Genomic DNA, 14,504 nt, shown 5'->3' on the forward strand with positions numbered 1-14,504 from the left:
TTAAGTGCAAACTCAGGTGAAGGGACTGCAGGGAAGGAGAGGTGTCTGGCCATTTTCCAAAGAGTCACTGGTAAAGATCTTATAATGTGCTTGCGAACACTTCCCATCTCAAACGTGCCCTGGCTGCAGGAGAGAGAATTGTGCCGGGACTTCCTCCTAATGGGTCTGTGCCAGGAGTTGTTCGCCACATACAGCTAGGGACATCGTGTGCTCACCCTCCCTCCCTCTCTCCAGCTCTCTCAAACACACTCTCCCTGCTTCCTCACAGTTGCTTGCCAGCCCCAAAAATAAACCATACCTCAGAGGGACGCTTGCTGAAATGTTTATTGAATGTCTTTCTATCTCTCTCGCTCTGCTTCTTTACACTTTACCATTCTCTCTCTCCCCCTCAATCTTCTTGTTTGCAGCCCACTCTAAATTCTTTTTGTAGTTGATTGTCGTTGTAGCCTTCTGCCTTAAACTATGTTGCATATGCAGAAAGACGGTTGGATAACGATATATTGTTACTTTAAGCAATGTGTAGACAATTGTTGTTGTTGTTGACAATTATGTTCTAGTAGGGGATGACTACCTTATTTTTATGCCACAATTAGACATAATTGTTTATCCAATTTGTGTTTTTGTACAGCTGAACATGGGAAGTTACTGTTGTTGACATTGGAACCTGTGATTTTGATATTTTCTAATTATGGCTATCATAAGATTTGTCACCGGCCCCATTCAAAACCGCTAAAAATGTCCATATAAAGTTGTGTTAACAATCACTCCCTAATTACTATATAGTCCGCTTTATAGGGAATTCAACATTTGTTTATAAGGTCCAAAAGTTAATTGAAGTTTTTTATACCCTATATCAGATTGTGAAAAGTAGTGTACAACCGAGCAATATCTACAATTGTGCATTGTGAGTGTTGACTGGAAGAAAAATAGCGGAGAGCTGAGAGGGCATGTCTCAGCCTTCCCTCTCTTCCATTGTACTCATCCTCGTTCTTATCAAACATGTCAGAAAAAAGATATACAATTTATATTTGCAGGTATATTCAAGGACAAATTTTAATGTGCATTCCTGATATTTCAGGCATGAGACAAAACTGTAAGTTGTGGCAGTAAATACGTAATGAGAGCAGAGTATCACAGTACGAAATGCAGCTAACAAGAATATGTCTCCATTTAAACAGGGTCGTCCAACTGCTTTTTACCTACAAGTATTAATACAAATTTTAATATAAACATTTAAAATTTATCATTGGATTCTCCAGTGGCCGATGTTGATTTCTGTCATAATCCTGCGACAGTGGTGCAGAGTAATGTCTGAAAGTGTTTCTGTTGCTGATGTTTCTTGTGTCTTTTCTAATTATGGTCCTTCAATCTTTGTGCCCTCAGTGTGGGCAGCACAATGGACCAGGACTACACCCAGACGTACACTCCTCAGACCCACACGCCCTTCATGTCCAACAGCGCTCCACCAAGTAACAGTGGTGCTGGCATCCTGCCTTCACCGGCCACACCGCGTTTCTCTGCCCCCACCCCACGTACGCCACGCACTCCACGCACACCTCGGGGTCCCTCCAGCGTCCAGGGCTCGCTCAAGTATGAGAACTCGGACCTTTACTCACCAGCGTCCACCCCCTCCACCTGCCGACCGCTGAATTCAGTAGAGCCGGCCACAGTACCCTCCATCCCCGAGGCCCACAGCCTCTACGTCACCCTCATCCTCTCCGAGTCAGTCATGAACCTCTTCAAGGACTGCAACTTTGACAGCTGCTGCATCTGTGTGTGCAACATGAACATAAAAGGAGCCGATGTGGGCGTTTATCTGAGCGACCCCATCGGCGAGGCCCAGGACCCCTGTAGCTGCGGCTTCAGCGCTGTGGTTAACCGACGCTACGGCAACGGCTCAGGTCTCTTCCTCGAGGATGAGCTGGATATCATCGGCCGCGGTTCAGATGTCAGCAGAGAGGCAGAGAAGCGCTTTGAGGAGTTGCGGCTTTCCTCGCTGGAGAGAACCGGATTTGGGAGGGGCGACCGTGTCCCCGACGATCTGATTCTCCTCCTGCAGGACCAGTGCACCAACCCCTTTTCACCCATTTCGATTCTGGAGCATGAAATCACGACACGAGGGCCAAGCGGGGCCCCTGTAGCGCCCTGTGTGAGGGTGGAGGAGCGGGACTACCATAGCGACTGCTACATGGCCCTGGAGCATGGAAGGCAGTTCATGGACAACATGTCAGGTGGAAAAGTGGATGAGGCGCTGGTCAAGAGCACCTGCTTGCACCAGTGGGGCAAAGAAAATGGTGAGATAATTTTGAGTTAACCAAGTTTCCTTCATCTGAAAAAAGGAAACAAAAGACTATTAAAAGTATTAAAAGTGGTGCTAATAGTCTGACAAAGATTTGCTTAAAGGCGACCTGTGTTTTTAGCCATGTTCAGTCATATTGTTCAAACTCAAACACCAGTTATATTGTCAAAAGGACAGTTGATGACTTTTTTTTGTTGCAGCCAGCATGTTTGATCTCATGTTGTGATAATCCTTGTTTTTCCCTTTTCTTGTCCGTTCTCCAGCAGTGGACGTGAGTACTCTATGCTCTCAGGACGTGTTGCGGGCGCTGATGTCACTCCAGCCTGTTCTACAGGACGCAATCCAGAAGAAGAGGACATTGCGGTCGTGGGGGGTTCAGGGTCCTCTTACCTGGCAGCAGTTCCACAAGATGGCTGGACGGGGATCTTACGGTAAAACTGAGAACAAGCTGGGAAAGATTATCTGTTCAATGCACAGCTCTTACTGATGCCTTATGCCAGTCCAGTGTAGCTATTTCAATCGGTTATCAGTGAGTCTAACAAAAGCACATGTTGTCATCTTGAGCTCAGAAATCTGTTTTCTAAGACTATTACCAGATAAATCCATGATATCATCAGTGGTGGTTGGTGTTGGTGTACGTGACATTTTCAGATGTGTGTGTCTTGAGGAAGAAAAAGACTGGATTGTGTCAGATCAATAGGAAGCGTGGTCCCTCTGCTGTGGTCCAGATGTCAGTGCTGTTGGGAGGAGCTGTCAGATTGTTTGGTGACCTCGCATTCTGACGCACAGTGGAGGGCGGAGGGGGTCTTACGCCTCACCTGTTAACACCACTAACTTCCCTGTTCTTTCCACTTTGTTTCCTCCTCCTCCTCCTCCTCCTCCTCCTCCTCCTCCTCCTCCTCCTCTTCTTCTTCTTCTTCTTCAAACTTTCTCCCACAGGCACAGACGAGTCCCCAGAGCCCCTGCCCATCCCCACCTTCCTGGTGGGTTATGAGTATGACTTTGTGGTACTGTCTCCGTTTGGTCTGCCCTACTGGGAGAAGCTGTTGTTGGATCCCTTCGGCTCCCAGCGGGATGTCGGGTACCTTGTGGTTTGTCCTGACAACGAGGCCCTGCTGAGCGGCGCAAAGAGCTTCTTCCGAGACCTCACAGCTGTCTATGAGGTAGAGACTTTGAAGCAGAGAGCAAACCTGTCACTGATTGTGCTATAAATATGTAACAGTACTTTATTCGTCCCCTTTCCTGGTTGGCAAATTTGTATTACAGTTAAGGTTGATTTGTAATGTAAATCAATCAAGATGTGTTGCTTCCTTGCAGCTCTGTAAATGATAAGTCAGACTTAAGTACAGTTTCTGCCGAAGAAAATGTACCATGCATGGGGGGTAAGGACATTTAAAAGGCAGGAATTAATGCACCGAAAGTCCAGATTGGAAGTGGATATCAGAGGGTTAACTACACAACTAAATTATTTAGTGTCTCCGGATGGATAACATTTTTACTGGAAAACTATCTCAACATTTTGTTCTGTAAAAGATGGAAAAGAGTAAAACAGGAAAATGCAGCTACACTCCAGCCTTCATTCTTTTGCAAATTTTCATACTGAATAAAATGTATCCACCATTTCTTAAGAATGATTGTCTTCACCGTTCAGCCTGTATCTCTGTTTGTCTACAGTCGTGTCGACTCGGCCAGCACCGGCCCATTTCCAAAGGCTACCCTGATGGCATTGTCCTCGTCGGGGGCAGTGGAGCAAAGAGCCTCGTGGATCAGCCAGTGAGCGACTGGTTCCTCAAGGCTGCCAGCAACAACAGCGACGCCTTCACAAAGCTCAAACTCTATGCACAAGTGTGTCGCCACAACCTCGGTACGTATCATTTCCAGCCTGCAAGGTAACTGCAGCGGTCTTGATCCTGTATGTCTCAGGTTCTTCTGTTGCTCAGTGCTAGGTTCAGTCAGCTCGTTGTTGCTGAATTTCCACCTCTTGGTTTTGTTATTATGAAAAGGCAAGCCAGAGAGACTTGACTGCTTGAAAGAGAGCAGATCTTTGAAATGCAAAAGCAGTGTAGGAGGAGGTCAAGTTGAAGTGGAATAAGCTGAGTATCTTTATCTTCTCCTGGAGTGTTTCATGTTAATAATAAAGTTGCCGATGTTGGGTGTGTTTCTCCCTTTAGCTCCATACCTCGCATCACAGCCATTGGACAGTTCCCTCCTCACACAGCCCAGTCCCCCACCCTCATCCAGCCAGTCATCTTCCGCACAATTGTCCAGCTCCGCCTCCAGCTCAGTGGGCCAGCAGGGCTCTGTGAACGCTGTGGGCACCTCGGTTCCCAACAACAACGGCAGTAGCAACAACAACACTGGTTCCGGAAATGGCTCTGCATCGTCCAACAGCCTGGTGACATCCTCAGGCCAGTCTGGCAGTGCAATACCGTCTGCCAAACCCAACTCATTTCCCCCTTTTGGGACCGTGGCCAGTCAGGGTCAGGGAGGTGGCCCCCAGAGTGGACAGCTGGGACAGCAGGCTGGTACCCAGAATACAGGCACCACAGGGGACAACTCCAGCAGCCAGACCCAGGGAACCGCAGAGCCTCTTGAAAGGTACTGCACGAACCATAAGCCTGCACAGCACCAAGTCAAAATCTGAACAATGGTTTGAACAGTTTAGTCGTAAGTGGCATACATCACATAGCAGGTAACCAGGGGAGAGCTTATTTGTGGTCTTTGTTACGTGAATAAATGAAGCTTGAAGTCTTGGATGTGTCCCAAATTATCATAAACTAAGAATTATGCAGAGCCCAAGATCAGTTTTATAACATCGGATATATGATCTTGTGCTTTCTCCAGCACTTTGGAACGAGAGAAGATCGGAGTGCCCACGGACGGCGAGTCCCACGCCATCACGTATCCACCTGCCATCGTTGTTTACATCGTGGACCCCTTCAGCTACGAGGAGGCCGACGGTGGCCCGGGCCCGGTGCCCGTCCACTCCAGTGTGTGGACGCTGGGTTTGCTACGCTGCTACCTTGAGATGCTACAGTTCCTGCCCTCGCACGTCCGCAATTCTATCTCTGTACAGGCAAGTTAAGTTCCATTGCCACATGTTTTATTGCCGATCATATTTTTTTTCATTATCACAACATTAACTCCATGAGTGAAAAATGCATTCGTTGTGTATCCAGTTTCAGTGAGTCAGTTACTCTTCATGACATAAGGATTAAATATTGAATAGCATCATTACAGACACATCTATCATGATTAGTCACTCACAGTGTAATGTGAGGGACCAAAAAATAGAAACAGCTTAATGTGCAGTACAATATCAACTAGAATGGCACTCAGTAGAGCGCATAAATCTGCCAAGGCCAAACAAGCAACTTATATTTATAAAGCCGTCCAAAATTCCACAAACTCAAAGAAATCAGTTCCCTAAATTTGTCAGATTTTTCATCAAGATTCATGAATTATTCTTGTGAGGGAAATTTGTGAAATTGTCAAACTAATGCCTCTATCTCATAATGCACAAAAAAAAACTGGTTTCCCCCCCACCCTCTGTCTGGATCCATGCCAAACTTTAATGGGTTCTTTCTTGGCCCATGTCCCATCCTTCCAAATTGTGTAGAAATCCGACTAGTACTTTTTGAATAATCCTGCAGACAAACGAGCAAGTCAACAAACAAGGGGGCAAAAACCTTAACCTCCCTGGTGATGGTAATAGATACCACCACACCAACCTTGAAAATGACCCCAAAGACAACAGTCACCTGTCTCACCCTGTGTCTACAAGAATCTGACATTTTAACTTTAATAATATTTACATTAAAGCTGTGTGCATGTTTTTTACACAAAGGTAAATGCGCTAAAAAAGGGCGATTGACTCCTTTCCCATTGCCAGTCAAGGAGTTTGTTTCTCTGTTTGTTTTTTTCCTGATGCATCACGTTTATGTCACAAATGCACTGAAAAACTGCTATTTGACCTGGGAGTGAATGCAGATTGTATCATTTCACTTGCCGACAAAGGCCAAATGTTAGCAGGTTTTAGTGGGTTTTCAAACCCCTTATGGAAAACCATTAATTAGTAGATATTTGTTGTAACCCCAGGTTGCTGACATGCACATGTTTTCCCAGATTGTCCCCTGCCAGTACCTGCTTCAGCCAGTACGAGGCGAAGACCGTCATATCTACGCCCAGCACCTCAAGTCTCTATCCTTCTCCGTGTTCGCTCAGTGCAGACGGCCACTGCCCATCTCAACCAACGTCAAGTCTTTAACAGGCTTCGGCCCCGGCTTGGCCATTGACACAGCACTGAAGAGCCCAGAGGTAAATGCATACATTGACATAATCTATATGTAAAAGGAGAAACAGTTATTATTCTAGCATGCTGTTGCAGTTCAGCCCTGTAGCCGCACCCTGTTGGCATTTTGTGTCAGCATCAGCATGCCTGTGTTGTCCTCTGATCGATAGGCAAGCAAACGGAGGCTGACACCTCGGACCGGGCAGCAGCATTTTAGTAGCGTTCTGCTCTTCAGCCAGACATGAAGCTGACCTGGAGCGACACAGCCATTTGCCCCGGCTGTGTTCAGTCTGCCAGTGAGAAGAAAGAAGCCAATGAGATATAGAGGTTTTAGGAAATCCACATATTTTTTCTTCTGGAACAGAACCAAGGGAACTTGTAACCCTGTAGTACTGAAGAGTTTTTTTTCCATTATCTGCTTGGCTAGCTCCCAGAGACCTCCATAATGGGATCTCGACTCCAGGTTTAGACAAAGGGGCGCTTTAGATCAGGACCTAATTCGGTTGACTTCCTTCCTTTCAGCCAGCGCTACCTCTAACACGCCAGCAAACCCAGCCCTGCTGGAGGAACTGGGACATGAATGGGACAATGGGTGCAACACCAGGGACACACAGGTTTTGTTCAGATACCTAGAATGTGAAATAAGCAGGAATTAGGATTGAAAGACATCATTTCCTGTGGCTGTGAAAGTCCAGTAGCCAATCACGTTTGCTCAAAATAAACAAATCTCTAGCCTTAATAGTTTTTGATCCATTTGTCTTTAAGTGCTGAACATTAATCATTTCATCTTCACCTCCCAAATTGTAGAGGCCGGAGTGTCTGCGTCTGTATACACCTCCATTCATCTTGGCACCGGTGAAGGACAAGCAGACGGAGCTCGGGGAGACATTCGGGGAGGCATCGCAAAAATACAACGTGCTGTTCGTAGGATACTGTCTTTCCCACGACCAACGCTGGCTCCTGGCCACATGCACTGACCTGTATGGGGAACTGCTGGAGACCTGCATCATCAACATTGATCTACCAAACAGGTAGGACTGTACCATATTAAAACCTACTTTTATCTTTTGCTGTTTACATCCAAGGGAAACACTTAGAGCCTCTGGGCCTCCGAACTGTTGTTATGAATTTTGGCTTTTTCTTAGGTTGAGGTATATCGGGAATTCCATGTATTAATAATAAAAAATAAAAAGAACTAAACAGATTTAAAACAAAGTCAGATCTAAGACATTCTTTGGTTGAGCTGAATTTGAGAACATAAATACCAGAGTGAGAGGCATCAGACTTTCTCCAGAGTTTCTCCGGATAAAAAAAAGAAGAGCCACCTAGAAAAAACATTGGAGAAAGTCAGAAGGATCCCAATGTGAGAGAAAAGCAGGAGATTATACAAAGGATTCCCAGTGACCAAGTGTGTGGGTTGATGACGGTTTCTAACACGCAACTGATGCAAAACTAAAAGAAGGAAAAGGGAATACAAATGTTTCGGGATGAAAAAGCAGTGTCATACACATACAGTAGGAGACATTAACGAAGTTCTTGAGATCCTTTAGTGATAAGATCCAATGCTATTCTCAATGGACTGTAAACAGAGATTTCCTCATCTGAATTAATACATTACATCTGGCCTCTGCCTGTGGCACCACCCCTCACCTAAACACTCTTTACGTTAGCTTTGCATTAAGGGGTTTTAGGGCAAACAGGCATCATTCTCTACACTCTTGACTGGTTCATATTTCTCTGTGAACATCACACATTCAGTCACAGCTGGGCAACAAGTGTATTTGACCTCACAAAAGGTGCACAGGAGCTTTCACTGCTATTCACAATGTGTCAGCTCGATGTTAAAACTGTGTCATGCTAGCTGTCAAATGAGACTCAGCTCACTAAAATATAAATTACACCCGAGAGGAAAGGCACATAACTGTCAGTCAGGCATTGTCTGCATGGGCCCACACATTCCTGAGAGGAGGTTCACCTTCACCAATCTGAACAGCTTGGACTCATCATGTATTCATAATGATATACTGTATAATATATCATACATTCATAATATATAATATACAACATTTTAACCCACCCCTGTTTAGTAGCTAGGCACTCTGTATTTACACTAGACAAAGAAAGGAGGTTTTGACATTTGTGTCTGTGCATGTTACACAGGGCGCGGAGGAAAAAGGGCTCAGTGCGGCGGCTCGGCCTACAGAAGCTGTGGGACTGGTGCTTAGGATTGGTGCAGATGACATCTGTCCCCTGGAGGGTAGTGATTGGCCGACTCGGCAGGATAGGGCACGGAGAATTAAAAGGTGAGGACTGTCATGCTAAAAGGCTTTTTCATGACTTAAAAAAAGACATTGAGTGTTCTCCACACCAGTTTATCACTTTGATTCATCCCCGTCACTCTCCCCGTCTGATGTTCCAGACTGGAGTATTCTGCTGAGCAGGAGAAACCTCCAGTCGCTAAGTCGCCGTCTGAAGGAAATGTGTCGAATGTGTGGCATCTCTGCCTCAGATACTCCCAGCATCCTCAGCGTGTGCTTGGTCGCCATGGAACCCCAGGGATCCTTTATCATCATGCCAGGTATAGTATGTGTACACTGGTAAAATTTTTAATGTACTTGTTATCTCTTCTTAATGTACAGCTCTCGTGTCAGTTGCATTACTCTACCGAGTAAGGCAGCGCCATTGCTTGTTTGTGGGTGTGTGTGCGTGTGTGTCAGTGTCATGATGGATGGCAGCAGCATATCACCACCGTGTCCCCTCGTTGTCCAGAGCAGATTGATGGCAGGGAAGATCATGTACCTTTCGCTCATAAAGCACTATCTCTCAGATTCCCATTGATCTCAATGCAGTGTGATGGAGAGCTTGATCAATGGGTTTATTTTGGGAAACGAGTGGGGGGATTGTCAGTGCATCATAGCAGGATTGTGTTGAGCGATGCTTGGCCGAGGACCTCTCCTTCGTCAAAAGCTCTTCAAGCTGAAGAGATTAGAAAGGCTGCGTTAGCCACAGATGTACAAACATGTCTAACTATGTCTGAGGGCCTTAACTCAGAGATATGTTGCATTGCTGCTTATATGCTATAAATGTAGTTTATTTTCAAACAAGTTTTAAAACGTATAAATAATCCTAAAACAACAAAATGATTTCACTGATTTTAGCATTTATACTATAGTGAAAGATTGCTGTGTTGATCACAGTTGTGACAGTGTACAGCTGAAGGTGCAGGATTTGCTTGAAAATAGGTTGCAGTTATTTTTGTTTGGCTCTGAAAGTCTGTGAAAAACTAATCGCACTGCTGTTCTTGATGCCGCAACCTTTATGCTCACACAGTGTAAAGCCAAATACTAGTCATGGTGTCAAATGTTATAAAGAGAGAAAACCACATGCTTTGGAATCTGTTATTCACAAAAATGTTGTTATAATGTCAGATTCTCTAAATCATGTTTTACAAAACAACATTTAATGGAACCTCTTACATCAACATATATACTGTATGGCCAATCTGTTTCTCCACATCATTCATATTATCCATGATCTATATCTGTGGGTCCGTGTAAAATTCTCATACTGATTTATTCCCAACACAGATGAGAAATGTTAAACTGCTCTGGTCAGCATGTGTCTCTGATCATAATAAAGGGAGATGTAAGTGGACAAGTAGTAAGGAGTTAGTGATGCAATAATGCTCATAATGCTGTTAGTTTTTATATTGGGGATAAGTAAAAAAATTTGATAAATATGTAACTGGTAAACGATATGAATAATTGTTTTCTCTGTCCTGTATTTAATGCGATAAGACCAACCAAGCCCCCCCCCCCCCCAAAAAAAGTTAGTCCTTGTGATTTCTTGTCACTGAGAAATGTCTCCTTCTTCATAAAATGAATGATCATTCTTCATTTTCTGCTTCCTAATTTTTCCTTTCAATAACTCTTATTAACACTTATTAAGATCAGTGTGTTTTTAAAAATAAAAGTTGCATTAGAATGTAACACAGACGCCAACTTGGGCTTTTATGGCCAAGTGTTTTCTCCTGGCTACCTTTCCCCATCATATCCTCGCTGGAAGCCCTGTTGATGTACTGTTACTTGTCTGAGATTTCTGATGAATTCTGTTTCAGTGGTGCTTTGATTCTGTTAGTCAGAGTTTAGGTGATGTTTTCTTGCTCAAACACAATTTTCTCAGTCAGACACAAGTTGAAGGATTTTTCCCACAGAAGATAAAATGATTGTGACAAGGATCCCTGTCTCGGTTCATTCTGCTCAGCCGCAGTGTTTATTGACCCAGCGCTCTCTCCTTCCTTTGTGCGTCCCATCAGACTCTGTGTCGACAGGCTCAGTGTTTGGCCGCAGCACCACCCTGAACATGCAGACGTCGCAGCTGAGCACCCCGCAAGACACCTCCTGCACCCACATCCTGGTCTTCCCCACCTCTGCCTTCGTCCAAGTGGCCAGCTCCAATTACACCAACATCGACACCAACATCGACATTCTCAACGCCACCACCGGTCAGCAGCTCTTCTTCATCAATCTCGTAGTCCTCTTCAGTTACTAATCCAGTCTGACTCAGGCTGTTTGCTGGGGCTTAAACTAACTCGCTGATGTTTAAGCAAAATGCAGCAATTACTGAGGTTTCCCCTCTGAACTGAACTGTTTGTTTCCAAACACTTCCTGTTTACTTTTCCAGTCAATAAAGAGTCTGGTTTAACAGTGTATGCTTACATACTTCAGCTCCCTCAAGTGTCTTCACTTGTTTTCCCTGTGCAAATGGATGTGTTGCCAGAAGTATGAATCATGGTCCCTCACATTCCACTCTCACTAAATAAATTATCCACATACAGCAATTGACAGTTAACACCAGCACCCACGTTATATTTTCTGTACAATATGCAAGTTATTGCCACAAAGAAATTGTCTAAATGCATCCAGATAAGAAAAAATTAAACCATTTCCCTCAGAGGATTTTTTTCTGATTTGTTCAGAGACTTATTGCTAAAACATGTTATCACTTCTAGAACAATTAAATTATTCTCCTGTTCTCCTCAGATGGGTCTGATGCTATGGGGATCATTGACCTGCTGGACCAGGAGAACGAGCTGGTGGACCCAGACATCATCAACATCTCGCCCAACACCTCGCCAGTACACTCCCCTGGCTCTCATTACCACCACGGAGGTGACGGCATTAAGGTGAGACACGTGCACGCACACGGAGAAAGACCTTTAAGTGCCATGTGTTAAATAACGGACAATGAGCTAAGGTTGAGTTCCTGTCTGTTTCAAGGGCCAGAGTACGGACCGCATGGAGTCTCATGAAGAGGTCCCCAATCTCCTGCAGCAGCCTTTGGCCCTCGGCTACTTTGTCTCCACGGCTAAAGCCGGCCCCCTACCCGACTGGTTCTGGTCAGCCTGTCCCCAGGCTCAGAACCAGTGTCCACTCTTTCTCAAGGTACCAGGCACTGCCTCCTTCATCACTATTTATTTGGCTATTATAGAGTTGTATTTTAACACAAGAGCATAGTGAAATTGTTTTTTTTTATTTGTGGTGAAAGAGCAAGACAAAGTAGGGAAACAATTAGATGCTGGGTGAGGACACATTAGGGATAAAAGGAGATACAAATGAAATAAACTTTAACAAGGCAACTACAGTAAACAAATTAGTCTTGGGATACTCTCCTTTTATTACTTTTCCATTAAAATGCAGTTTAGACGTAAACCGTGTGCTAGTCCCTAATGGGAGACGGAAGAATTTTTAGACATCGTCATTAATCAACTGCATATCTGTTCTGTAGCATTTTTGTTGCTTATGTGACCCTCCATCAGCAAGTGGTCTTGTGTTAATTGAACCCTTGGGTGTAATTAAATGGCACACACAAGAAAATGGCTTCACTAGCTTTGATTTGCAGCCATATCCCTACCTTCAGGATTTAGCTACAGACTCTGCGCTACTGTCACTCTGCTTCTAATAGAGCAGTGATTATTTAGAGGAGATGTAATAAAAGGTTAATAACTTCATTATGACACTAAACCCTCTCCTTGTGCCCTCCCCTCCCCCAGGCCTCTTTGCACCTCCACGTGTCTTCAGTGCAATCAGATGAACTGCTGCACAGCAAACACTCCCACCCCCTTGACTCCAATCAGACCTCAGATGTTCTCAGGTAAACATCAGCAGCACACACTCCACCACAGGAAAACTGCACAAAATACTACTGGCACCATGTCCACTGTTTTTCCTGGGTGATATTTGTAGCTCTTATTCACACTGATTTACTGGTTTAAGCTCAACATAAATTTGGAATGTTTTTTTTTGTTGTTGATGAAAGTGGTTCCTGTACACACAGTTTCTTATTTGTGTTGGTAAACAATAATCATGTATTGGATAGTTTTCCTTTTATTTAGTCAATACTTTCCTAAGCCAAGTGTGTCAAGCTATTAACATCTCCAAATTAAAAAAAAATAACTGCTTCCCTCTTTATATGCCTGGACAGATATGTTCTGGAGCAGTACAACGCCCTCTCCTGGCTGACGTGTGACCCGGCCACACAGGACCGACGATCATGTCTACCCATTCACTTTGTGGTGCTCAACCAGATGTACAACTTCATCATGAACATGTTGTAACCAACCGCCTGTTACAGGAGGGATGTATGCCAAACATTTCACAGAAGAGGAAAAGCGCCAACTTTCGTCAGAAAGCTTTGTCACGACTGAAGAAAACTGCAGGAACCAGACCCAAGTACGGAGCTGGATCCTGCACTGAGATAGGATCAGACAGCTGTTAAAAGCTGAGACGGTCCTGTCCCCCACGGCTATCAGGACAGTCCTGTCCCTGTGATTTAAAGACATGAACATAGAGACAAGGGGAAAAAGAAGAGGGGAAACCAGAAGTTGAATTGCAATTAATGAACGTGAGAGAATGACAGATTGGTTGTTATGGTATGTAGCATGGCAGCACAGTCACTGGCCAGTCAGTATGAAGAGATGAGTCTATCTGTAAAGTTATTGGAAGAAAAGGGATATATTTTAATCAAGGAAAAAAACTCAAGAATGGATCTTTGGTTGTAAGACATGAAATTCCTTTATATTCCTTTGGATGAAATAGTATCCAAATGAATGCCTGCATCCATTTTATTTATTGTTTTTAAATGTATAATTTTTCTTATTTCTTAACCTTTTTTATATATAAATGGTGAAGGTTTATATCACCTTCCGGCTTTAAATCAATTGGTCTAAGATATATGTAATCGTCTTAATAAAAAAAAACAACCAGGAAAAAATACCCATAAAAATTCAATGAATTCCCAGTAGGTTGCTTTTAGAGTATTATTTTTTGTAATGGAGACAGAATATTTGTATGTTCACAATGTACAGAAGTTCAGAGTGGAAATTATGTTCCATGCCTTGAGCATGGAGGACTTACAGCAAAGCTGTAGCTACAGAGTTCTTGTACAGCAATGCACTTCACTGTGTTCAAATAAAGAGGTACATTGTTGTATATAGTATTTTATACCACACATTTAGACACAAAAACCAAACGGCAATATATATAAATAATTATATATGAATGCCATGCCAGCAGTTGGTGGTGTGGCTTCTGTTGTAGGAATAAAGTGTGTCAACTTATTTGTCTGTGCTTGTGTGTATTGCTTTGGGGGAGGGGACTGTGATGTGCAATTGGACAAGGACACCAATAGAGGAGTGGAAGAACTATTGGCATCTCTTGGAAGTAGCTGACCTCAGGTTTGATATCGTTTTTAATTATAAATGAGCAAAAGAATGTTTCAGCTCATCCCTTTAGTTTACTGTACCTCTCCTTACTCTGATTGGCTGAGGCTCTTTTAGCACCACTTCTGATTTGGTTATCAGAGCATTTAGATGATCCCATTTTACATCATTGTTAAAGGTCCAGTTTGTAAGAT

General features: G+C 43.9%; 1 protein-coding gene across 2 annotated transcripts in view; it reads left to right on the forward strand.

Moving 5' to 3' along the window:
• med13a (mediator complex subunit 13a) overlaps nt 1–14,208 on the forward strand; it is a 77,116-nt gene extending 62,908 nt beyond the window's left edge. For both annotated transcript variants that reach the window (XM_053441265.1, XM_053441266.1), the window contains 15 exons: nt 1,384–2,294; nt 2,563–2,730; nt 3,239–3,462; nt 3,974–4,163; nt 4,471–4,897; nt 5,144–5,375; nt 6,425–6,616; nt 7,398–7,621; nt 8,751–8,893; nt 9,010–9,168; nt 10,906–11,094; nt 11,633–11,775; nt 11,870–12,034; nt 12,643–12,743; nt 13,074–14,208. In XM_053441265.1, the coding sequence (XP_053297240.1) occupies nt 1,384–2,294; nt 2,563–2,730; nt 3,239–3,462; nt 3,974–4,163; nt 4,471–4,897; nt 5,144–5,375; nt 6,425–6,616; nt 7,398–7,621; nt 8,751–8,893; nt 9,010–9,168; nt 10,906–11,094; nt 11,633–11,775; nt 11,870–12,034; nt 12,643–12,743; nt 13,074–13,206 (3,601 nt within the window). In that variant the 3' untranslated portion in view covers nt 13,207–14,208. The remainder of the gene's footprint in view (nt 1–1,383; nt 2,295–2,562; nt 2,731–3,238; nt 3,463–3,973; nt 4,164–4,470; nt 4,898–5,143; nt 5,376–6,424; nt 6,617–7,397; nt 7,622–8,750; nt 8,894–9,009; nt 9,169–10,905; nt 11,095–11,632; nt 11,776–11,869; nt 12,035–12,642; nt 12,744–13,073) is intronic.
• Nucleotides 14,209–14,504: the final 296 nt, after the last annotated feature.

The sequence above is a fragment of the Pleuronectes platessa genome, chromosome 15 (assembly GCF_947347685.1).
Source record: "Pleuronectes platessa chromosome 15, fPlePla1.1, whole genome shotgun sequence".
NCBI classification, from domain to species: domain Eukaryota; kingdom Metazoa; phylum Chordata; class Actinopteri; order Pleuronectiformes; family Pleuronectidae; genus Pleuronectes; species Pleuronectes platessa.